The sequence below is a fragment of the Equus quagga genome, chromosome 11 (genome assembly GCF_021613505.1).
Source record: "Equus quagga isolate Etosha38 chromosome 11, UCLA_HA_Equagga_1.0, whole genome shotgun sequence".
Lineage (NCBI taxonomy): Eukaryota > Metazoa > Chordata > Mammalia > Perissodactyla > Equidae > Equus > Equus quagga.
This window is the reverse complement of record NC_060277.1, coordinates 9,725,155-9,751,025: the sequence shown is the minus strand read 5'-3', so window position 1 is coordinate 9,751,025 and position 25,871 is coordinate 9,725,155. Positions and strand designations below refer to the sequence as shown.

The 25,871-nt window shown below is 38.2% G+C and overlaps 1 protein-coding gene across 6 annotated transcripts; it reads left to right on the top strand.

The window, feature by feature from the left end:
- Window positions 1-1,181: 1,181 nt before the first annotated feature.
- RNF146 (ring finger protein 146) lies at window positions 1,182-25,018 on the top strand. Of its 6 annotated transcripts, none has more exons than XM_046677587.1 (4): window positions 1,182-1,290; window positions 11,676-11,781; window positions 21,047-21,173; window positions 23,311-25,018. In XM_046677587.1, exon 4 carries the CDS (start codon window positions 23,312-23,314, stop codon window positions 24,371-24,373), a length of 1,062 nt encoding a protein of 353 aa, XP_046533543.1. In that variant the 5' UTR covers window positions 1,182-1,290; window positions 11,676-11,781; window positions 21,047-21,173; window position 23,311; the 3' UTR covers window positions 24,374-25,018. The 6 variants fall into 6 exon arrangements, with proteins under 6 accessions (XP_046533543.1, XP_046533540.1, XP_046533544.1 ...); XM_046677588.1 differs by having other exon boundaries at window positions 1,195-1,290; window positions 11,681-11,781; XM_046677589.1 differs by having other exon boundaries at window positions 1,283-1,406.
- The last annotated feature ends 853 nt before the right edge of the window (window positions 25,019-25,871 follow it).

The window sequence follows — 25,871 nt, the reverse complement described above, 5'->3', positions numbered from 1 at the left end:
CTGCAATAATCCAAACAACAGATGTTGTAGGTTATAGCAGAGACGGTAAGTAGTTGGATTCGGGACGTGTTTTGAAGGAAAAGCCAACAGATTGTTTGCAAAATGGACATGGAACATAAGAGAAAGAGAGGAATTAAAGATGAGTTTGGACAAGGAAAGATGGAGCTATTCACTGAAATGACTAAGATTATGGGTGTGGCTAAGAGAGATTTTAAAGCCTGGAAGGGCATTTTAGTGGGATTCTTATTGATTAATTCCATTAATTAATTCCAGATAGAATATAAATTACAATTAACTCATAATTAACAGAATATAATAGTCATTTAGAGAACCCGTTCTAAACATGTGCCTAGAACAAGTGAAGACCAGTGAATAACTTTTCCTAAATTACAAGTATTTATGGACCAGGAAACATACCTGTATTGTGATCCCGGCTGTATCTTGAGCAGGAAAGTCTTTGAGCAAGTCCTTTAACCTTGTTATATCTCTTTCTTAACTGATAAAATGAAGAAGTGGACTAGATGAACTCTTACAGCCCCTGACTGCATTCAAATCCCAGCTATGCCTGTTTCTGTAAACTGGGACTAACAAGTGTACCCACCACATAGTTTATTGTGAGCTAAAACGTGTAAAGCACTTCGAACAACGCCTTGCACATTGTTAGTTAATATTAGTATCTCTCTTCAAGATGGGATCTTCAAGTATATACCAAATTTTTCCTATTGTCTGTTCATGGGTTGTGTAGGAGAGAGGGATGATAAACTGGAACGTCCTAGAGGTAGGTTTTTTTGTTTTGAAAGAGAATAACCAGTACTTTCCCAAGGGCTCTTCACCCCAAAATGCAGCTAGGCGCGCCCAAGGGCTTCTTCTGGGTCTCCAGGCTGGGTTTATGAGCAGCACCACCTGCTGGTCCTACATGCGCCTTACTTCCTCAGCCCCGAATCTCTGGGGGACCGGCGTTCTTTCAGAGTCTTCTGCACCTAATCACAAATTACAAAAATTACAAAGCAAAACATAAAGCAACGACAGGAACCCACGCAGCCAAAAAGTAGAGCCTCAAAGGCAGGAGCAGGCAAGGGCCGCGCGGCGCGCTCCGGGGCGGGGCGTGGGGAACTGCGAGGGGCGGGGCTGGCGAGAGCTCCCTGGTGCACGGCGCTGCTTCCGCCCCGCGCGGCCCCGCCCCCGCGCCGCGTCGGGCGGTCACGTGACGGCCGCGCGCGTCCCCGGCCGCTGCGGGCTCCGAGGCCGAGGAGAAAAGACTGCGAGGCGGCCGCGGCCGGGGCCCGAGAGGTGGGAGTCGGGGCGAAGCTCTCGCGGGGGCAGGGGCAGCTCTGCCACTCCGGAATCCTGACATGGGGAGAGGAGTGACGGCCCGCGGTGTCACCTCCAGTGGCGACCCGCTCCGGGTGGGCCCTCAGCGCCGGGCCTGAGGGGCGGCGGCGGGGTCAGGGGCCGGGACGGTGGTGGACGCCCTTGGGCCGGCGCGGCCGCGGCTGTGCGCCCCAAGCGACAGGGACAGCGCAGCCCTTCCCGCCGCCCCCACCGGGGCTGCTGTCGCAGGCGAGGAGACTGTGACGGGCTCGGCGCTGTCCGAGCCACCGCAGCCCCTGCCCTGGGCGACGGCCCGGAGCTGGTCACGGTCGGGGTGCGAGAGGCGGAGCAGCGGCCATTACTGCGCAGCCTCTTCCGCCGGTGTCTTCGTCGCTGCCTTTGGTGGCGGCCTGGTCCCTCCCCTCTCCCGTGGTGTCAGGCCTCTACCGGGAACCGTCTGGCCCCAGGATTTAGGGGCGGCGATGGTTTGAGGGTATCCTGCTCCCTGCTTCCCGTGTGGAGGCCTCTGCCCGGCCTTGGGTCAGATAGCAGCCGGGGCGCACCGGCCCTGCGTTTTGTCTTCTCCCAGAGTGTCTCTAGCCGTTTCTTTCTCTTCCTCTCTCCCTCCTCCTCCTGCTCAGGGTCTGGGTCTTGCCTCATCCGAAGAGTAGCCCCTCCACCGAGTCCTGGTTTAAACCCAGCGCTGCACAGTCTTCGTTGTTTTGATGGTTATTAAAGCATCGGAATCATTAAGAGATCTCTCGATACCCGTTGAGCCTCCAAAACCTCAATGCGTCTTCAAGCGGAGGCTGTTGCTTTGTTCTCGTGGCTGCTGGGTGCGGAGTTCTCTCCCTACCCCCATCCCGGCTGAGAGAGTACGGGTCTTCCTTGTTGTCGCCCTTCCGCTGTCCCTGGGCGTCTAGAGAAAGGCTGCAAAATTGTTTTGAGTTTACACACACATGCTGGCAACTAGATCTTTTTTCCTTGTAATCCATTTTCTTATATGTGTTTGTTTCTTTTCCCTAAGTGCTGTTTTAGTGAGCACTTATTGTTCAAGTTTCGAAAGTGCCTACGTTTTGTTCCAGTAATATTTTTGTAATATTAAACAGTGTGAAGTTGAGGGAGGAGAAAGCCAAGAAATAATTGAAAACGCTTTGTCTTTGTATGGTTGACATTTCAGGTGCTGGGGCGCACCCCTCCTTTGCAATGTGTGTACTTTTTAAAATAGGATGTGGAAGAATAACGTTGGCATTGAAAGCAGTATATAGTTACAGAAATTGGAAAGCTTAAGACTGTTTTTTGTCTCTTTAATAGATGGATCTATATTTAGACTTTTAAAAGACGTGGCATATAGGACGCGTGTAGAAAATGACTCGCACAAGTAACAGGGTTTATGATGTTGGCTTTGCTGTTTCTATGACCAGCAAATACTGTTTTTGTTGAGTGTCTGGGTGCTCTAAAAACACAGAAAATAGGTCAAGTAAATCTCATTGTAAACGGAAAACCGGAAGAGTGAGAGCCACTCTAGAAATAGATTTTGGATGTGTTTGTTTTGGCCTCGTATGTCTTAAATTGGAGCATTTCGTTAAGCCTGATCTTTGATTTAGAATTTATGTTTCAAATGGGCCAATGTAAGTTGTGGGAAAAATGAAAATAATGGTCAACATTTGAAGGTTTTTGTTATTTACTGGTGGTTAGAATTTGGTGGAATTGTAATCATCAGGAAAAATGTTTTTCCAACTAGCTGGTCATTAGACAAGAGGAAGAAAAAGAGAAATGGCGTTTTTTCTTTTAGGGGACATATGTCAACTGGTAAAGTATTTTATTTCAGTTTCCACCAACTTGGATTGTCGGAAGAATGGGGTAGAATGTTTTTGAAAGGATCCGAAAATGATTTCTTGATTTAATAGAAGAAAAAGATAGTATTAAATCTTTTCTTTTCACACTATTGGTCTGTTCAAAGAATATTATTTTGTGTATTAGCCATTTACTAGCGTGAAACTCCTGACACACTGTCAGTTGGGTATTGAATGCTTTTTTCCCCCAGTGTTAGTAATAGAAGGTGCTGAGCCATTTTCATTTTCTTGCCTCATTTCTGGTTGTGCCTAAGGAACCTGAGTCCACAGGCTGGATTAGGAACAATCTTTGTGGGTATGGAAACCATCTTATTAACATTCTGCTACAACCACCTGTACTTATTTATGGACTATTTAGTGTTCATGGCTTACTACTTTTGGGGTTAATTAAAACAAAACCTGTTGCTAAATGCCTGTTAATTAAAGTTTAGAATTTAGAATTACAGAAGCATAGACTAGGGTAAAATGACAGAGACCTGGGAGTTATGACTTGACCAAGGTCACACAGATAATTAGTAGCAGAGCCTTTCTTATTTACAAAATGGTTGCAAGCTATGAAACTGCTGTTTGATGTGATTAAAAGACAATATTTTTCACATTCACATTTCGTGTTTTGCTAAAATAAAATATAAAGGCTGTATTTTTTTGGGGGGGAGTGTAAAGGTTTAATGCTTGAGTATGAAGATTGTGGAGGCCTTAGATTGCCATACAGTAATGTTTGCAAAGGGAAGTGCTATACAGTAAGGGAAATAATTCTTTAAAATAGAATAGTGTAAAGTATTGGGCCCCATTTAGTTGAAATGAGTTTTGACTGAAGACTTGTTTCTCAATGTGACCTGTAAGCTGAGTTTTAACAAGGGATGAGAGGGAAAGCTAAAAATGGAAACATTAGGGCGTTTGGTTACATCTCTTGATTTGTGACTCTTTCTGAAGAAATTTTAAGTTGTATCTGTTAAATTACACCCAATTTCTCTATTCCTTTTTTTTTTTTTTGCTGGCCCTTGCTTTTTTTTTTTGAGTTTGTATACCAAAAGGTGGAAGGTTTCCAGTGCTTTTCTTTTCTGTCACTGATAGCTTTTATATAGAATGTTTCCTGTTTTGTGTATTTTGAATAAATAAAGAGTAAAAACTATTTTATTAAACATTAGCTGTTAGTGATTGGAAGAATACAGGAAGTCTTCAAATCTTTATGATTTGGTTTTGTTATATGCATCTTTTCTTGATTCGTTCTTTAAAAAAGATAATCATTTATTTGAATTGGTTATCTGAAAAAAAACTTGATTTTTGTCGACCTTGTGACTGACTTGAAAGTAGAATTGTAATTAATCCTAGATATTTTCAGGGAAAATAATAGTATATACAAATAATAGTGTGAATTTGTTGAGTGGTCACAAATTATAACTAGTGCAATATTACTTCCTTTTCGGTCATACTTATGTAGTTGGTTGAGTGGGTAAATGATTTAAATCCACTAATGATCTCTAAACTCTTTTATATATTTTTAAATTTAGTCTGTCACTTTTTTCCTCCACAGTTGTTAAGAAATATTTAGTTTCAAATTTTTTTCTTTTTATGTTGCCTTCCTAGTTCATTTCTGTATAAATTTGCACCTAAAGAAGGAACCTTAACTCATTAACTAATTGATATTTGCATGTCAAAATATTTGGTATGTTTTACTGTAGTATTCATAAATTGTATGGAATTTGGTGTATAATTTACAAATCTTCATTGCAGCAGGATTTATATATGTTTGAATTATTTATGTTTGCCAAATTAATTCTGGCCTGTGGTTAGAATTACACTGTTCTCTGTTATGTCTTTCTTGAAAGTAAAAGCCTCTCCCTTCCTCCATTTAAAAAAATCTTTAGTTTCAAATATAGAAGTTCTCTGAGGGCTACTTCACATGACCATTCTGGGTGTGACATGCCATGCTGTATGTTGTGCGCAGTTGGCATTATAATTCTCAGAGGCTATAGTTGATGAGTCAATTTGGCAGAATTGGGACCACCTAAAACAGTCAATTTTGATCACGACAGAATATGCGATTTTCTTTATCTGTGCCAGCAAAGGTGTGGGTAAAGTAACATGGAGTTCGTTTTCTTTATTCACTGATTCTTGTAGCAAATTGCCAGTTTTGTGTTTAAAAAAAATTGTCAATATGCAAAACATTCTAAACCTGCGTTGCCCACTAAGGTAGCCACTAGCAACATGGAGAAATTGAGCACTTGATATGTGTCTGGTCTGAATTGAGTTGTGTGATTTCAGTGTGTACACACACACCCACGCACATGAATGTAAAATATCACAATAACCATTTATTTATATTGAATACATGTGGAAACAGTAATGTTTTGAATATATTGGGTTAAATAAAATAAATTATTTAAATTAATTTTACCTGTTTATTTTTATTGTTTTTAATGTGGCTAATAGGAAATTTGAAATGATGTATGTGGCTTACATGGTATTTCTATTAGATAATGCTATTTTACACCTTTTCTCTGAGATACAGTGTATTGAAGAAAATATTTTTTTGAAAGAGATACTTGAGTTTGAATCCCATCTCCCAATATTGATAGCATTGTGATTTGGATTAAATCCTTGTGGGCTTGGGTTTCCTCATTTGTAAAATGGGCATAATCATATCTCAAAAGGTTGTTTTGAGGATTCAGTGGTATAATGGGTCTACTAGTGCTTCCTGAACTTTAATATGCATATGAGTCACCTGGAGATGATTCTGTAGGTGAGATGTGGCACTCCAGATTTTTCGTTTGTAAGGAACTCCCAGGTAATGCTGATATTCCTGGTTGGGGACCACAGTTTGCGTAGCTGGGATCTAGATTACTACATAGGTTTTAGTTCATTTTCCTTCCCCCAACCATTATTATCTATGTAGAGTCTACTTTGAAAATCATCCATGGGATATAGAAATTGGAAAAGTCATTGTAGCTTGTAAGATTTACTATAATTGGTTTTATTCTTGGATATTTTTATCTGCGTTCTGGAGAATTCATTGCAAGTGAACAATAGTTGGGTAAATGATGAGCTTGTCAAAAGATATAAAGATAGCTTGAATTTTATGTTTGTAAATGTAGTAACTCCCTCTGTTGGATTTTAAGTTCTTTAAAGAAAGGATTAGAACTTAGATATCTTTTATCTTTTGTGGCTGGATGCCTTGTTCACAATTAGAACTTAAATGTTGTGTTATGTGAGTAAATAAATTTAGGTTTTTGATATTTTATTTCTCTTAACAGTTATTTTAGGAACTTTTTCATTCATCTAACAAATATCAGTTTAAGTCAACAAAAACTGATTGGCAGTTTACTAGCCACCTAGAAGTATACAAACAGTCCCTATCTTCTTGTGGCTTGTAGTTTAATAGAAGAGTTGGAAACAAACAAATAATTTCAGTCCGTATGGTAAGTTCAGTAATAGAAGAATGTATAAAATATAGGGGAGGGAACAAGTTTTTTGGAGGTAGAGGAAGTGCTGTTAGCATTCATAAGCTGTAAAAGAGATAGACTGTATCAGGCAGGAGGAAATACAGAACTACAAAGGGAAGTTTGGAGAACTATTAGTAATTTGGTATAACTAGAGTTGATCTGTGAGAGATAAATAAGACTAGAGAGTTCTTTAGGTTTCAGGTCATTGAGGCCTTTGAATGTTGTCCTTAGGAGCTTTGCCTTTTTATTGTATATGCTGGAGAGCCAGTTTAGGGCTTCACATATGGGAGGTCTATTTTGCCTTTTGAGTGTATCACTCAGAGACTTGGTGAATAAATTTGAGGGGTGATGCTGAAACAAGATAATCAGACTGAATAGTAGTCCAGGTAAGAGATGATAGAGGTGTAATCTAGGGCACTAGCAATGGCAAGACAGTAGAGGATAGATTCCAAAGGTGTTAAGGGGAAAAGTTGACAGAATTTGATGTGGTTGGTTGGAGAGAGGGGTGAGAAGAAGAATTTTCTGTTTTTCTTTATCAGCACTTATTGGTGAAGGCATGGAAGCTGAGATGTCACATTGTAAGATTCATGCAGAGATGGGGGTTTGTGGAGTACGTGTAGATGAGAAACGGTGATAAGAGGGAGTCAAGGATTCTGTTAAGAAAGAAGTTACAATGGCTGGGCTCCAGATTGGGTAGGAAAGCAAATGAGATCAGAGCTGAATAAAGGAAAGGAGGTGGTCCAGAGACTGGAGCCAGTCTCCGTGAAATTAAAGAGCAGTTTTGGGAATGAGTGAGTAAGTGACCAGCAAGGACCAGAGCTTGCAATTTGAGAGTGAGATCAAGATTTTAGAGAGGCAGCAGTTTGAGGTGGCATTTAGTTCCAAATGTGGCCATGATATTTTGTTGCTGCTGGTGGGGTGAAGTTCATTGAATTCAGGATTTGAGGAATTGAAAACGGAGGACAGTGTTTCTCAAATTGTATCGATGCATTACCTGCATTGATATCATTTGGGGTGAGATTCCTGGGTTTACACCCCTGTATACTGGCTTAGAATCTCTAGTAAGGGCCTGAGAATGCACATTTCTAACAGGCAACCTCAGTGGGGCAAATTTAAGAATCTCTGAGTTAGGTGTTGGATGGTTCATTCTCATGGATATTTTAAAGATTTTATTTTTCCTTTTTCTCCCCAAAGCCACCCGGTACATAGTTGGATATTTTTAGTTGTGGGTCCTTCTAGTTGTGGCATGTGGGATGCCTTCTCAACATGGCTTGATGAGCGGTGCCATGTCCCCGCCCAGGATCCGAACCAGCAAAACCCTGGGCTGCCAAAGCGGACCACTAGAACTTAACCACTCGACCACGGGGCGGCCCCCTTCATGGATATTTTAAATAGGTTCATAGCCGTGTGTCAGGAGTTAGGATGAAGAGGAGGGCCAATAGTGAGAAGATTAAGTCAACACCTTAAAGATTAAGAAAGGACAGTTATAGGGGATTATAGCCAATGGTAGAGACTTCAAAGAATAACTGTTTTTGTTAAGAGTAACAATGTTAGAATAGTGGAGTGTTTCCTCCTGTCTGGTGTCTGAAAATGGGCAGTTTCTGTTTTGAGTAGGCTGCAGAAGGGAAGTGAATGGAGTCTTCGGTGGTGCTATTGAACTAGGCACCTAGAGGGTAAAGTGAAAGAGTTGGGGGAGTCAGAACAACGCAGCCCATATCTGGTAAAGACTGAGTTCTAAACTCAGAGTAAAACAGATAGGTTGTTTAGAAACCCTTTTTAATCAGTTAAAAATTCTCCAGTTTTGAAACACTTTTTGTTCTGTTAAACATTTGATGGGATAAGCTGCCTTGTGTTTAAAGACCGTGTATCATATTAAAAATATTTATCTTTAAACATGAAAATCTAGATTTTTTTAGGGAGATGGATTCCCACGCTATGAGAGGCACATGGAACTGAAAGAAGATTGAGATCTCTCCTATGTTGTCATGACTGTGAGGCCTATTTTCTCTTTAGTCATTGTGTATCGTTGATTCTAAGTTCCATGTAATATGTGCCTCCTCCAGTGGGTGTGGTGAAGTGGAAGGAGGAAATACTAAACAAGAAGAAGAGGATTAGTGGCTGAGATGATTTGGTTGGTGCCTCTGGATTCCCTGGACAAGAGGCATCTTGAGAGAAGGTTGGCTTAATGGCTATAAACTTGGACATACATATAAATAGCAGAGGTCCTACTTAATGTAACCACCTAACCTTCTCACACGCTTCCTCCTTGTAGGAAGGCGATGGCTATGGATACCTTCTGTGTAGGCTACTTTGTCCATAGAGAATTTGTTTCACTTAAAGAAAATTTTTATTGTGGTAAAATATAAAATAACATGAAATTTACCATTTTAGCCATTTTTAAATGTACAAATAAATGGCGTTAATTACATTTACAGTGTTATGCAATGACCACCACGGTGTATTTCCACAACTTTTTCATCACCTCAAACAGAAACTCTGTACCCATTAAGCAGTAACTCTCTCTTTGTCCCTCTCCCTAGCCCCTGGTAACCTCTAATCTACTTTCTGTCTGTGAATTTGCCTACTTTCCATATTTTGTATAAGTGGAATCATACAACATTTGTCCTTTCGTGTCTGGTGTATTTCACTTAGCACAGTGTTTTCAGGGCTCATCTGTGTTGCAGCATGTGTGAGAACTTCATTTCTTTTTATGGCTGAATAATATTCCATTGTATTTATATACCACATTTTGTTTATTCATTCTTCTGTTGATAGGTACTTGGGTTGTATCTACTTTTTGACTTTTGTGAGTAATTCTATAGTGAAGATTGGTGTGCAAGTATCAGTTTGAGTCCCTGTTTGCAGTTCTTTTGGGTATATACCTGGGAGTGGAATCGCTGCATTATGTGGTAATTGTATGTTTAACTTTTTTGAGAAACCTCCAAACTGTTTTCCACAGTGGCTGCACTATTTTACATTCTTACTAACAGTGTGTGAAGGTTCCAGTTTCTCCACATTCTCACCAATGTTTATATTTGTTTGTTTGTTTTTCATTATAGCCATCCTAATAGATGTGAAGTGGCATATAATGGTGGTTTTGGTTTACATTTGCCTAACAACTCATGATGTGGAGCATCTTTCACGTACTTCTTGGCTATTTCTATATCTTCTTTGAAGAACTATCTACTCAAGTCTTTTGCCCCCTTTTTTTTTTTAAAGGTATGCTTTTTAGTGAGAAAGATTGGCCCTGACCTAACATCTGTTGCCAATCTTCCTCTTTTTTTCCTCCCCAAAAGCCCAGAACATAGTTATATATCTTAGTTGTAGGTCATTCTAATTCTTCTATGTGGGATGCTGCCAGAGCATGGCTTGATGAGCGGTGTGTAGGTCCATGCCCAGGATCTGAACCTGTGAACCCTGAGCTACTGAGGGGAACACGTGAACTTAACCACTTGGCCATGGGGCTGGCCTCTTGCCAATTTTTTAATTGGTTTTTTTCTTTCTTTCTTTCTTGTTTTTTTGAGGAAGATTAGCCCTGAGCTAACATCTGCTGCCAATCCTCCTCTTTTTGCTGAGGAAGACTGGCTCTGAGGTAACATCTGTGCCCATCTTCCTCTACTTTATATGTGGGACGCCTACCACAGCATGGCTTGCCAAATGGTGCCATGTCTGCACCCGGGATCTGAACTGGTGAACCCTGGGCTGCTGAAGCAGAAGATGTGCACTTAACTGCTGTGCCACTGGGCCAGCTACCTAATTGGTCTTTTTCTTGTTAAGTTGTAGTTCTTTATATATTCTGGATATTAAACCCTCATCAGATAAATGACTTGTAAAGATTCTCATTCTGTAGGTTGTCTTTTTACTTGCCTGACGATGTCCTTTGATATACAAAAGTTTTTAATTTTGATCAAGTCCAATTTATCTATTTTTTCTTTTGTTCGTGCTTTTGGTGTCATATCTAGGAATCCATTGCCAAATCCAGGGTCATGGAGAGTTATCTCTATTTTTTCTTCTAAGAGTTGTATGGTTTTACCTCTTATATTTAGGTTGTTGGTCCATTTTGAGTTAATTTTTATGTATGGTGTGAAGTAGGGGGTCTGACTTCATTCTTTTTCATTTGGAAATTCAATTGTCCCAGCATTTATTGAAGAGACTATTCTTTCCTCCATTGAATGGAGTTGGCACCTTTTTTGAAAATCAAATGGCCATAGATATATGGGTTATTTCTGGACTCTTCTCTTCTATTGGTGTATTTGTCTTTCCTTATGCCACTACTACATTGTCTTGATTACTGAAGCTTTGAAATTGGAAAGTGTGAGTTCTCCAACTTTGTTCTTTTTTTTCAAGGTTGCTTTCGTCATTTCGGGTCCCTTACATTTCCATATGAACTTGATGATTGACTTTTCTTCCATTTCTGCAAAAAAAGGCTGTTAGCATTTTGATAAGAATTATGTTGAATCTGTGGATCACTTTGGGTAGTATTGTGATCTTGATAGTCTTCAATCCATGAACACTAGCTGTCTTTCCATTTATTTAGCTCTTTAATTTCTTTCAGCAGTGTTTCTTGGTTTTCAGTGTACAAGTCTTTTACCTCTTCAGTTAAGGTGATTCCTAGTTATTTCTTCTTTTAGATGCTATTATAAATGGAATTGCGTTTTTGATTTCCTTTTTGGATTGTTGACTGCTAGATATAGAAATGCAGTTGACTTTTTTGTGCATTGAACTTGTAACCTGCAATTTTGCTGAATTTGTTTATTAGCTCTAGTAGCTTTCTTGGAGATTCTTTGGGATTTTCTGTATAGAGAATAGAGATAATTTTACTTCTTCCTTACCAATTTGTATGCCTTTCCTGTCTTTGTCTAATATATTTGCTCTGTCTAGAACTTCCAGTATAGTGTTCAATAGCAGTGTTGAGAGAAGGCATGCTTCTCTTGAAATTTTTTCACTTTTAAGATAAAATTTGCCACTCAGTTTTGTTAAATGAAAGGATCATACATAATCGACTGATTTTGTTGATCTTAATTAGTATGTGGAAAAGTTAATGTTGAGATTTTTTCTTTTGCAGCACAGGATGAACCAGCAGTGGAAGAGAAAATCCTGCCAACTGGCTGAGTGAAGATGCTGTTTTAGTTTTGTGACAGGCATCTGTGGGGTCTGTAATAGGAATGAATGTAAGTATGGCGTCATCATGGTTTTTCCAAAGCTGCAGTAAATTAAGTGAATTCCTGTAAAATGCAAAAAATCAAGTATCTGTCATATTTACTTCTAATTATACAAAATGAGCATTTTGTATTGACTTACAGATATTTTATTGAGTTAGCAGTTTTATTCACATTAGATTATTGTTAATGTAGATATCCAAAAATCTCCTCATAGGGAAAAATCTCTGTAAAGTAAAACTGAAGACAGAGGAATTTGCTCATAGGAGGCTAAAAAACTGGAAAGATCTCCAGGTCTTCTAGGTTCTGCTTTCTCTTTACACAGTAATTTACTTAACCAAACTAGACAGACAGTGCTAGCTTTTATAAATAAGAAAGACTTAGGAGTTATAAAATACTAGTTATTAAAAGCTTGTTTCACTAAATTAAATTGATTTTTTAAAAATTGACTTTTTAAAAATTTAGTACATTATTACATTTTAATTCATACTGAATTCACTTGAGTCCCCAGTTTTACTAGTTGTGTTTTGCTATCATCTAGTCTTTGTGAAATATGCTTTAAAATGTTACACTATCTTGATCTTGCCCATATTGAACTTTATTCTATTCTTGGTGGAACATTTTTACATGATGAACATCATAGTTCTATTTTCCAAGTTAATATGAACACTGTCCAGTTTGATGTTACTCAGGAAAAATGCAGTGAACATTTTACTGACTTTCACAGACTTAGTAATCACAGTGTTCAAAATAGTGGGCCAAAGAGTGACCCTTGTAGATATTATTTCACATGTTCTCCCAGTTTGACATATAACTATTGCTATGTACTTTTTCAATATGATGCTTTGATTATATATTCCCTTTAAAAGTATGACCATATCATTCTTAGTGTTGAGAATTTGATAAAAGAAAAATGAAACCAATAAGCATTTTTCTTTAAGTTGGGGCTAATATATCTTTTATTTAATCCTGTTCATATGTTACCTGTCTGTCTGTATATAGACATACTGTGTTTTACTGTGCTTCGCTTTATTGTGCTTCACTGATACTGCGTTTTTCACAAGACCCTCCACCAGCAAAAAGATTATGACTTGTTGAGGGCTCAGATAATAGTTAGCATTCTTTAGCAATAATGTATTTTTTAATTAAGATATGTAAATTGTGTTGTTGGACGTAATGCTATTGCACACTTAATATACTACAGTATAGTATAAACGTATATTTTATATGTACCGGGAAACCAAAACATTGGTGTGACTCACTTTATTGAGATATTCACTTTATCATGGTGGTCTGGATCTGACCCTGCAGTATCTTCAAGTTATGTCTGTACATATACAGTCATGTGTCACTTAATGATGGGTGTACATTCTGAGAAATGTGTCGTTAGGTGATTTTGTCAGTTGCATGAACATCATTGAGTGTACCTACACAAACCTAGATGGTATAGCCAACTACAAACCTAGGTTATATGGTACTAATCTTAAGGGGACGAGCAGCGTATGTGTGATCTGTCATTGACTGAAACGTTGTTATGCGGTTCGTAACTGTATATATTTTTATTTTGTAGGTCAGATAGTCTAGGTGCTGGCCATAAAGAAACTAGACTATGGTGTAGTAAGTGAGACATGTATATAATTAATAAGCAGTGGAAGAAATGCCATATTGAGGTAACAATGAAATGCTTTTGGAACTGAGAGGACTTCTTCCATCTGAAGGGTTCAGAGTGAACAGAACTTTTGGCTTGGTCTTAAAGAATGAATAGAATTTTAACAATCTGAGAAAATTAGGAAATATTTTTCAAGCCAAGGGAATGAGAAGGGCACAGCTGCCTAAACATCAAGGCATCTTCGGGGAGTCGAGGAGCAATCTCATGTGGTAGGAGAAAGAGACTTCAAAGTTAGTATAGGGAATGAGTGTGTAATTAGTACCTACTGCATTGCCAGGTGCTTACTGGGCATTTTACTTGGATCATTGAATTTAATCACTGAAAGACAGTAGTAACATCATTTACTGATGAAGAAACAGAGAGATGAAGTCATTTGCCCTAGGTCAGTGTTTACCAAATTTTTTTAAGAATAATTCCCTGGGGCACTTGTTAAAAACACAGATTTTTAGACTCTAACCCAGATATGTCCACATTTCCAGGGAAGAGCACACCAGCTAATTCTTACCTTTAGAGAAGTTTGGGAAATTCTGTTCTAGGTCAACACGGTGAGAATAAATGATGGAGCCAGGATTTTAGCTAAGTCTGTTTTACTCTAAAGGTTGTGTCAGTGTACTTGAAAGCTAATGCCTAGGAATTTGGATTAGATTATGTAGGCAGTAGGAAACTATTGAAGATTGAGCAGAGAGAAGACTAATTAGACATGATTGAACTGAGGATAGATGAGAGGGAGAAAGGACGGAAGTCAGGGAGGCTACTTGCAAAGTCGATATTTTGTACAAGAGTGTGTCCAGGAGGCCAGAATTAGGGTTACAGGCTTTGGGAATGAACAGGACACATTGTCAAGAAGTTTCTGTCATAGAAAAGAGAAGTGGCCAAGCAGTAGGGGAGCACTGAGAATGGCTTCAAGTTGTATCCAAGATGGAGAACAAAGGAAGAGGATGCAGGTTGAGAGGAACAGAGGATTTTATTTTAGTCATGTTTGATTTCAGGTGCCTGGAGAATGTTGAGGCAGACGTTTTGAAAACGGAATTGGAATTATAGGTCTTAGGTGGAATGGTTCTGGATATTGGATTTTGGGAGTCATGTAGGTGTATATTAGTTTGAAATAATCAGTAGATTGTCTAGGCATAGCATATAGTGTGAAAATAGGGCCATCCGCAGAGCCCTTGTGAGGAATACTAGTGATTAAGGGTAGCTAGAGAAGATAGAAAAAAATGAAATAGAAAGGAGAATTGAGAGAGAGAGTACCATCTTGGAAGTGAAGAGTGTAAAGTTTTAGGAAAAAAGTTGGTGGTTAACTGAATGATAATTCAGTGCAATGAGATCAAATAGCTTAAGACCAAAAGAGACCATTAGATTTAGCCTGTTAGTTGATTTTGAAATTTAGCAGTAGAGAATATTGATTAAGATCTTGGAGGAATTGGGATGCACTAACACCAGAAATTGAGGGGTTAGCTGTAAAAACACCTAGCAGTACCCCATCCCGAGCCAAGAGGAATGATGATAAAGTAGCATGAAGATAAAGATAAATTCTGAGGATCCATTCTTATCTAATTTCTTAATGATAAAGGAGTCCAGGATATCTTTTAACTATAAGGTTGGAAGTTTTGTAATAGTTTTTGGGGAGAACAGGGAAATCAAAATAGCTAGTCAGTATATGGTGCTCACAAGTTTTGCACCATACATTTCACTACAAAAGTGGAAATTTTCATGAGTTGGAGAGTAAAAGTTCTCTCCTTTCTTGACCCTTCTTTTTTGCAACTGTCTCCCTTCATGGCTTTTGTGGTGGTGATCTCTCTCTATTCCCCATCCGTCTCTGACCATTCCTTACATCTTTTGCAGACTGTTTTGCCTCACTTATAAATGTTGGAGTAGTCCACGGTTCTGTGGTTGGCCCTTTTTTGTCTGCTCTTTCTATGGGTTTAATTTGGGCATTCATCCATTTTCATGTCTCCAAGAACCGTGTATGTATTGGTGACTCATCAGATTTCTTTCAGCTTAGATTTCTTCAGAGTACCAATCCAGTAAACTCAACTATCATCTGCCTATCTTTATCTGGGGACCTTATAAATATCTCAGAGCCATTATGTCTGAGATGAAACTCTCCTCAAATGCTGAGTCTTAATGGATGGTGCATTTCTGTTTCCTTAGTATTTCCTATATTCTATTCTTGGAATCTTACATTTGCATCCTCCCTCCCATTATCTTATACCTAGATTACCATAAATCCTAGTTTCCTTTTTGCCCCATGCCATCAAGTCTTTCTCCAAACTGCTGTCCAAATGATCTTGATAAATTACTGGACTGTCACTTCCTAACATGAAAGCTTTCGGTGAATTCCTTTTGCCTCCTTAGGGGTTCATAGAGATCTTTGAACCCCTTCAAATTATATTTAAGATTTCATCAAACTCTTAATAAGCCTGTGACCTAAAAATGTTAAAACCATTGACATTTAGAATAAATGTTTAAACTCATTAAGATAGCACAATGTACAGCACTTAGTCTTGCATGATACATTTCATCCATTCAAAACGTCTCTTTCCCCTCCCTGCTAGTTACCATTTCTTCCTTTGTGCTCTCTGGTATCTTACGTCTATCATAAAACCAATAAGTAATGCATGTGTTCGTTAATTTACCTGCTCCTACACTTCGATGGCAAGTATTAGTATGCATCTCCTTCCTAGTGCCATGGGTGTGGTGGACACTCAAATACTTTGTTCAAAATTGAAAGGGAATAAAGGGAAATTCTGAAAGCGACAGAGAGCTCTTGAGGCAGGTGATATAAATTTCATTCCTTTATCAGTCTGTGAAATTTCTTAGTAACTGGTTGAAACTTTATCTTTCCTGAAATTATTGACATAGTTCTTACATTTAGATAGCCATAATTATTTTGGAGGCAATCTGTAGCAGTTAAGACCTGGATTTGAAACTGAGATTTGAAGTTGCCTCAGTCGCTTATGAACTAAGTACTGTGGCTTTGGGCTGAGCTTTCTGTACCTCAATTTCCTCATCTGTAAAATAAGGAAAACAATGGACCCACTTTATAGGGTAATGCGAGGATTAGATGTAAAGTGCTTCAAACAGTGCTTGGCACATATTACACAATCAGTAAATGTTAGTTGTTATATTTTAATGTAATAGAAATATGCATCAACAAACACCCAACAGAGATTAAATACTCACCATTTACAAGACACTGAATAATTTGAAAAGTTAAGAATTTTGTCTCAAGGTCTTAGGAATGGTCATTGTTAAAATTGAAATTTTTAAGGTGTATTTTTAACTTGTATTAAACTTCAAACTCCTTTTATTCTAGCAGAGCTAAAGATTTGAGGAATTTTTTCTTTTAGAAAATAGTCAAAGTTTTGGGAAGGAAGTTGACATTCTTTTTTGATAGGTCTGCACGGCTCAAAAGGTGGTGTGTTAACTTATTCTTTGTTCCCTTTTTTGTGTTTGTAATTACATTTGGAGCCCAGACTTTTGAAAATCTGATTTTTTTAATGGTTTTTTGTTTTGGAAGATTGGCCCTGAGCTAACATCTGTTGCCAATCTTCCCCTTTTTTTTCCCCTCCCCAAAGTCCCCCAGTACATAGTTGTATATCCTAGTTGTAGGTCCTAGTTTTCCAGATGGGATGCCACCTCAGCATGACAAAATGTGTGGTGCTAGGTCCACACCCAGGATCTGAACCAGCAAACCCTGGGCCACTGAAGTGAGCATGTGAACTTAACCTCTCGGCCATGGTGCTGGCCCCTGATTTTTAATATTTGGAATTTTTATTGCTGGCTAAAAAGTTCTTCAACACTATGTAAGCTGAAGACCTTTTTCACTTATAGTAATTTTACCTTTCTTTGACTAGGTGTCTTCAAGAAGATTAAACAAAATCTGAGTGCTTGGAGATTTCCACTAACTCTTTCCATATCTCTCTGTATTTTGTCTTCTTGAACAGAAGGCTTACAAGTATTAGTAGACACTTATGTGTCTTCCAGAAACATTTTATATAGTTTGTCTATGGGAAGAAGAAGAATGGGATTTATGTTTAAAAGTTCTAATATCTTATTAAGAATTCAGTTAGTAAAAAAATCTTTGAAAATGAGTGCTATGTTTATTATGTTCTTCAGCGGAGTTGCATTAACTTCACTCCAAATTTCTATGTATTAAATTTCTCTTAGTTTAGTAACCAGGAAATAAACTCCCTTTTTCAAAATGACCTCTGGAGTTTCCTAAGATATTAGTTAGGGAATACCTCTCTTTGATTAGCATTAACTCTCTAAAATCCTTGCTCTACAAAAAAGAAAAAATAAGCATTTCTTATTTACATATTGGTATGATCTTTTGCACACATTTAGCCTCCAGCCTATTTGAAGATCATGAAACTATGCAAAATAGAGACTTTGTAGGGTAGATTAAAATGATAAAAATAATCTTGAAGTGTATGTTTTACAGGCCAGCTAGAGGTTTGGGTCTCTTTGTCTTTCTCTTGCTATATGGCTTAGTTGTATCTTGTCCACTGTTTGTGCCTCAGCCAGAATTATGTAAGCAGTATCTACTACATTTTTCTCCCCATTTCTTAGTTGGTGACAGACTAACAGTATACTTGGTGGGCTAAAGAGAATCAGAATTTAAAAGTTGTAAATTCACAGTTGAAAGTACTTCAGATGAAATAATGAAGCTTTAGGGTCTGGTGTCTGTTTCCTGATGAAGTTTATCCACTCTGACTTCATTCTATTGAGGAAACTGAAATACCTGCCCAAACAGGACTGTTTTGCCTTTTCAATGTGTGGCTTTTACAGTTTGTGCCTTCCCCTGGGGTGGTGCTGTTTCTAGTTTTGAAATTACATGTTTAGGTTTATTCATGCAGGTAAGAGTAAGAGTCATGTAAAATATTGATCATATTCAACAGGGTGGAGAGTACTGTTTTTAGATTGAAAACTTTATTTTTTGCAGATAAGCTAACTTGCATCTGATGGAAAATAGACTTTTTTGGGTCAGTTTTACTTAAATACATCAGGTTTTGAAATTATGTATTTTTTTAAATGTATGGCATTCATTCCAAGTTACATATTGGATATTTTGTTTACATTTTACAAGGCTTTATTTTTCTTTGTTAAAAAAATTTTAGAGGGTGGCCCAACGGCGTAGCTAACACAAATTTTAGCTCAGGGCTAATCTTCTTAAAAAAAATTCTTTTTAACTTTATTGTCCTGTCCTTTGCCCAGAAAGTACCTAGATCGTTTAGGATGTGGACTTGTTTATGTATAAGATCTTGCTGCTGTTTTTCCAAAGTAGTGATGAGAAGTAGCTTATTTCTCCATTTTGTCTTATGAATGGAATCAAACATCTTTCTTACTCACTTAAATTACTACTTGTGGTTGGATGCCTTTCTTAGTTTCTTTTTCTTTTTTGGGGCTTTAAATAAATAGGGAAATTTAGAAAAAGATTTTTCAGAATTTCATTGACAACTAATTTCTTTGTCCTAAATTGAAAGAATATATTGTTTCCCCTTCTACCGCTAATTTTAGTTGTTTTTGTTGCCAGGATGTTTAAAGTTATCCAGAGATTTACATGTAGCAATAGGACCTGATGAATTAAAACTAGGTAGCCAATCCCTTAAAATTATAATTATTTTCACAGTTACTCTTTCCCTGAGATTGACCTGTATGTAGCTTTTGCCAATAAACAGAAAAGTGAGAATGAGAAGCTAAATTCAGTTAGCAAATATTTATTATATACTTTGTGGTGAGCATGTATTAGATATTGTAGAAGAGGCTTTCAAAAACACAGTTTTATGGTTTCACCTAATTTATTGTCACTTTACAAGAATTTTGAGTCAAAACATGAGTTATTCTCATTTTACTGATGAGAAAACTGAAGTCCCAGAAGCATGGTGTGAGTGTTGTGATTTTTTTTTCTAACCAATTAAAAGTACATTGGGCGCTGCTTATAGTATTTGGCAGAATTGAAAGTAATATACATGGGCTGTTACCACAGTGTAAAATTACCTGGGGCAGACAAAAGTATTCTGAATTTTTTGCCAAATGACAAAGGAAATAGGTGGTACTTTGTCTCTTGCCCTTTGAGGAAATACTAAGACTGTATTTAAGAAATACATAGGAGTTTTTGAGAGTCTAACAAAATGTGTTGGTGCACAGGGGTTGGCCCAGTGGCATAGTGGTTAAGTTCATGTGCTCTACTTTGGCAGCCTGGGGTTCGCCATTTCAGATCCTGGGTATGGACCTACTCACCACTTATCAAGCCACGCTGTGGCAGGTGTCCCACATAAAAAGTAGAGGAAGACGGGCATAGATGTTAGCTCAGGGCTAATCGTCAAAAAAAAAAAAAAAAAAAAGTGCTGTGCACAGCCAGTTCTTTTTAGGGGAAATAGGTGGGGGACACTAACGGACAGTTGAGAAGTATGTGGTTTCACTTGTAACTTAGATGTTTAGTTCCAAGGTCTTTGAAAGCAAGGGTTTATCTCAAAATATTTTGAAGCTCCTGTAGTGCCTAACACATATTAAGAGGTCATATTTGGTTGACATAGGTTAGGAAAAAGTTGTACTTTACTAGTTTCTGTAACCTAGAGTTTCTGGTTAAGGAATTGATTGGCTATGTAATTAAAGGTTGAAAAAAAGAGTTTGGAAAGTAAGCATTTCATAGTGATCAGTTTTCCAGTGAGACTGTGTGTTGCTGCTTTTTCTAGATGAGTGCAGCTTTTTCAAAACACTTAGTATCGTTTTGAACCTTGCTTATTGAGGAACCTAGGACACAGAAAAAGCAGTAAGAGAATGGATTGTTGTCTGATCGAATGTGCTGTGATGAATCCTAATATTATTCAAGTTTTGATAAGTGTAAACATTTTTACTCACTACCCTTTCCGTAACCACTGGAGCCATTTTTGAGTGCTTGATCTTGGAAAAAAGCAAAGATCCTCATTAGAATTAAATTATAAATGTTTCATGTTTCAAATGGTGAATCAACTGGTACTTGTCACTCACTTAAAGTAGCAGTTAGTTAATGGTTTATAATCTCTGAGATCTTCACCTCCATTTCTCAATCTTTTTACTTATCACTGGTCTACTCCATCAGTTTTTCCCCTTTTAAAATGTCTGTGGTTTCCTATTATTATGGGATAAAATCAAATCAGATGTTTCTTTAGCAGAGCGCAGTAAGGCCTTCATGGTCTAGCTTCTGATTCCCATTACAGCTTTATCTCCTGCTGTTCCATTGCTGATTTAACTCAGTGTCTTGAGTCTCCTGCACTCCCCAGCCTCCTCTGTACCTCAAGCTTTATAACCTGTGTCCATCCTATCTCTCCCCCATCAGTATTACTTTTAATAAGTATTCCTAACATATTTTGATTACTGTAGGAATCAGGCCATCATGTGATTATCTGCTTGCTTGCATGTATGTTTCCTTACTTAACAGAGAAGGTGTGTGTCTTACTCATCTTTAAATCTATCAGTACTCAGCATTGTATATGGACCGTAGTAGTTGTTTAATAAATGTTGATCTGAATCAATAAGGCAGAAGTTCCAAATTTTATGCCAGCATTTAAGCCCCATAAATTCCAACTTGACAGACTTTTTTCTCTCTCTCTCCTTCCTCTTCAGGGCAACTTGGATATTCATGTCATTTTTCCCCTTGGTCTTGCATGATTGTAACGGGTGTGGAGCTTTGGTGATTACAAAGTGTATTTTTGACTCTTTTCACATAAGTTTTATAAACTCTGATTTGCAGGTAAGGAAATTTAGACAAAGGGTTTAATTTAGCCCAGCACTGGTGTCACTGTATAACAGCTGCCTTAAGCCAAAGTATCCTTTGGCCCTTAGCCAGCTGCAGCTATTCATTATGTAGTCTTCAGTTTGCTTCTTCAGGGCTGATCTTTAAATGCACTGACAGTTTTTATACATTCCCAAGGTATGCTCAAGTAAATGCTTTAAAAAAATATTTATCAGTCCAGTGGCTTAACTTGCTGTTATTTAAAATAAAATAAAACCTAGAAATCTATTTTATAGTATCACATATTCATATTATTCTTTGAAAATTTATATTCATTTTCTTAGCAAATACTGAATGTTCTCTATCTGCCAGATCCCACATGGGAATACAGAGATGAGCCAGAAGTGACCTGTCCCCTGCCCCTTTAAAGCCCACTTGCTTTAAGGGAAGACTGACAATAACAAAGTAATCACACAAATAAGTACAACATCACAATTCTGATAACTGCTAGGAATGACAAGTGCATAGTAGCAAGAAGTTAAAAAACTAGGATGATTTGGCCTAGTCATGGAGGCTTTTTCAAGAGGGGTACAACATGGGTAGTAGTTTGCCCATGGTGGGTGGTGGGAGGCAGGAAGGAAGGAAATCTTCCATAGAAAGAAAACCTAGGTTTGCAGAGAATAGCTAGTATGGCTGGAAGCCTGATCAAAGGGAGGTTTGATATGAGATGAGGCCAGGCTGGTACAGGAGTGGGGCCCGATCACGCAGGGTGCACATATCCTGGTCTTCATCCAAAAGTCAACATTTTTAGGGAAGGGGTAAGGCTGGACCAATTAAAAAGCGTCTACAATAATTTAATAAGCAGTGTTTACTTGGTGGCTAGGGAAAGAGAGAGATGGATAGTAGATAGATTCAGGAGATATTTAGGAGACAGTTGATAAGACCTGATGTTTTGGATGGGGAGGGGTAGGAGAAGGGCAGTTTCAATGGTGGCTTTTTGGCTTGGATAAGCAGATGGATAGTGGTGTCACCAGAGGGGCTTTTAGGGAATAAATAAGGAGGAAACAGATCATGAGTTTAGTTCTTGTGCCTTTAAGACATCCAAGAAGAGACCTGAAATGATGATAGCAATCTGTGAGTCATTTGTATATAGGTAACAGTTGAAGCCATGAGTATAGATGAGATGATCTTGAAAGAGTACAGCAAGAAGAGCATATGGTTTAGAAAAAGGCAACAACAAAGGCCATTAGAAGAGAGATCTTCATGGAGGGGAATGAAATGAGTGGTCTAACCAGTGTTTTTAGATATACAGAAGGGAAAGGGAACTTCTTAGATTTCAGCTTTGGTCTTAATTTCATATGGTCTACTTGTCAAGTACTAAAAGTATATTAATATATGGCAATATTTGCAAAATTGCCACTTAGTAATATCCTAAAAGCCTACAAAATTGTCACTTTCTGTAATTGTAATTTCAGTTACTTTTAGCCATTTTCTGTTTTTCTAACTACTTTCCAGACTGTGAAATCAGTCTAGAATGGATTGTGCCTTTTTAAATCTTTGCATTTAGTTTTTTTTTTTTTTCAAAGATTGGCACTTGAGCTAACATCTGTTGCCAATCTTTTTTTCTTCTTCTCCCCAAAGCGCCCCCAGTATACAGTTGAATATTCTAGTTGTGAGTGCCTCTGGTTGTGCTATGTGGGACACCGCCTCAGCGTAGCCTAATGAGTGGTGCCATATCCGTGCCCAGGATCCGAACTGGCAGAATCCCGGGCCGCCAAAGTGGAGCACATGAACTTAACTGCTCGGCCATGGGGTTGGCCCCTAATTCTATCTTAAGAGTTCTGTGACTGAGTAGAAATGGTATATTTATTTAAAATCTGTGATTGGATTTTTTTTTTTTTTTGCCTAACAATTGTATGCCTCATTGCCCCTGACAAGTAAAAGTTAAAGGCATACAAATCAAAAAGATTTTTGTACACAAGTTAAGAGTTTTTTTTCTCTACTTTCATCTTTGTATCACCATTGTCTAGTATGTGGCTTGCATATAATGCATATAAAAGGTACTTCGTAAGTGTTTTCTGAATTGTTGAATTAAGATATTGGAAGAGTTAAAACACGATTTTCATATTATACGTATTTTTTCTCACTTTCATAGGATGGCTGGCTGTGGTGAAATTGATCACTCAATAAACATGCTTCCTACGAACAGGAAAGCGAATGAGTCCTGTTCCAATACTGCACCTTCTCTGACTGTCCCTGAATGTGCCATTTGTCTGCAAACATGTGTTCACCCAGTCAGCCTGCCTTGTAAGCATGTTTTCTGCTATCTGTGTGTAAAGGGAGCGTCATGGCTTGGAAAACGATGTGCCCTCTGCCGACAAGAAATTCCCGAGGATTTCCTTGACAAGCCAACCTTATTGTCACCAGAAGAACTCAAGGCAGCAAGTAGAGGAAATGGTGAATATGCATGGTATTATGAAGGAAGAAATGGATGGTGGCAGTATGATGAGCGCACTAGTAGAGAGCTGGAAGATGCTTTTTCCAAAGGTAAAAAGAGTACTGAAATGTTAATTGCCGGGTTTCTGTATGTTGCTGATCTTGAAAATATGGTTCAGTACAGGAGAAATGAACATGGACGTCGCAGGAAGATTAAACGAGATATAATAGATATACCAAAGAAGGGAGTAGCCGGACTTAGGCTGGACTGTGATGCTAATACCGTAAACCTCGCAAGAGAGAGCTCTGCTGATGGAGCGGACAGTGTATCAGCACAGAGCGGAGCTTCTGTTCAGCCTCTAGTGTCTTCTGTAAGGCCCCTGACGTCAGTAGATGGTCAGTTAACAAGCCCTGCAACACCATCCCCTGATGCAAACACTTCTCTGGAAGACTCTTTTGCTCATTTACAACTCAGTGGAGACAGCATAGCTGAAAGGAGTCATAGGGGGGAAGGAGAAGAAGATCATGAATCACCATCTTCAGGCAGGGTACCAGCAGCAGACATCTCCATTGAAGAAACCGAATCAGACGCCAGTAGTGATAGTGAGGATGTATCTGCACTTGTTGCACAACACTCCTTGACCCAACAGAGACTTTTGGTTCCTAATGCAAACCAGACAGTATCAGATCGATCAGGAACTGATCGATCAGTAGCAGGGGGTGGAACAGTGAGTGTCAGATCTAGAAGGCCTGATGGACAGTGCACAGTAACTGAAGTTTAAATAAATTAAGTCTTCAGCTCCATGCTCAAGGTGATCTGTAAATTTTTGCCCACGTAACCTTACACACTCATCCCTAGTAGTGCATTTCGGGAGTTGGGGTGGGAAGGGGTATGGGAAGGATAGGCCTGTAATTAAAGCGTCTAACATGTCTCTGTTGAGAAATTTATTTAATGTAAGGAACTGGGGTGTTAATAGTTGTGAGCTCTTTAGTAATAACCCAGTTTTCTTGAGGCCTGTTTATTTTATAGTTTTTAAAAAAATTTCTTCAGTTCTTTTGGCCAGCGTCTGTGTATTATCTGTGCATTGACAGTCCCATCTGACTCTTGCATTTTGTCTTTTTTTTTCTGCATGGATTGACATAAAACCATTACTAAAATTTGGCACCTATGAGATGTCTGGTATCAGTATGAACAGGAAGCTTAATTAATGTGAGAATAGATGACTAACAACTATTTAATAGTAGTCACTGAGCTGGACATGTAAAGACACCAGCTGATACCTTAGGATTCGGAATCCCGTCTGTAGCTCACTCATGGCACCCCATGGGCTTTGCTGTCTAGTCCTCGTAGTTTGAGGTTCTCTTGATTTGCATTGTTCTTTGATTACAGAATTTATAATTTAATAAATACTAGAGTTTATCAAAAATAATTTGTCTCTTGTTTGAGTCTGGAAAGGGGATGGAAACATTTTGACATTGGTGGCCAAAGGTCACTAAAAAGGTGGTGTTTTGAATTAATGATATTCAGCTTAAAGAGTCACCTGCTCAGAAATGTTTGATTTCTTTACAGAGGATATTTAAACACAATCTAATCTACAGGCAATATGCATGGAATAAACATGTATGGCAGTAAACCTAGAGCCTGTGAGACTTAAATTGCTTAAATAACTGATAGTAGAGACCACATATGTTTTAGATTTTCCTTGCCGGTCTTCATTAGTGATCTAACACTAATCTGAATTAAATGCTAGACTTATTTATAAACAGCATTAGTAGACACAAATTCACTTTACACAAAATGTTGTAGAATCTAGGGCACGGTAGAAAGTGTTGGGTTAATTTGGTAATCTGGAATTTGGTTCTGAAAAAGAGTAATGGGAGTTTGTCTCTATTTTCCTAACTCAGAACAGTAAGATCATATTGATGAAGCATATGCAAATTATTTTTAATGTGATTTTCAAATGTGAATTGAATGTTACAATAGCAAATAAAAACTCACTACTTTAAAACTATCTTTTACCTCTTGTTGTGATAGGTTAGAATTGGGACTTCATTCTTTGACATATGTTTTTTAAAGTCTATTACTGAGATGATCATAAAAGTTTGAGTTATACATTTTTATTAAATTTACTTTTAAAAGATGCCAGTTATCAAAAGAAGAAAGGCTAGTTACTTTTGAGAAGAAAATAGAAATCTGATGTAAAATGCAAATATATGTTACAGGATGCTTCCTGAGTCCCTTTGAAGTCTTAGGCAGTTTTGATGTGGAGTTAAATTTTA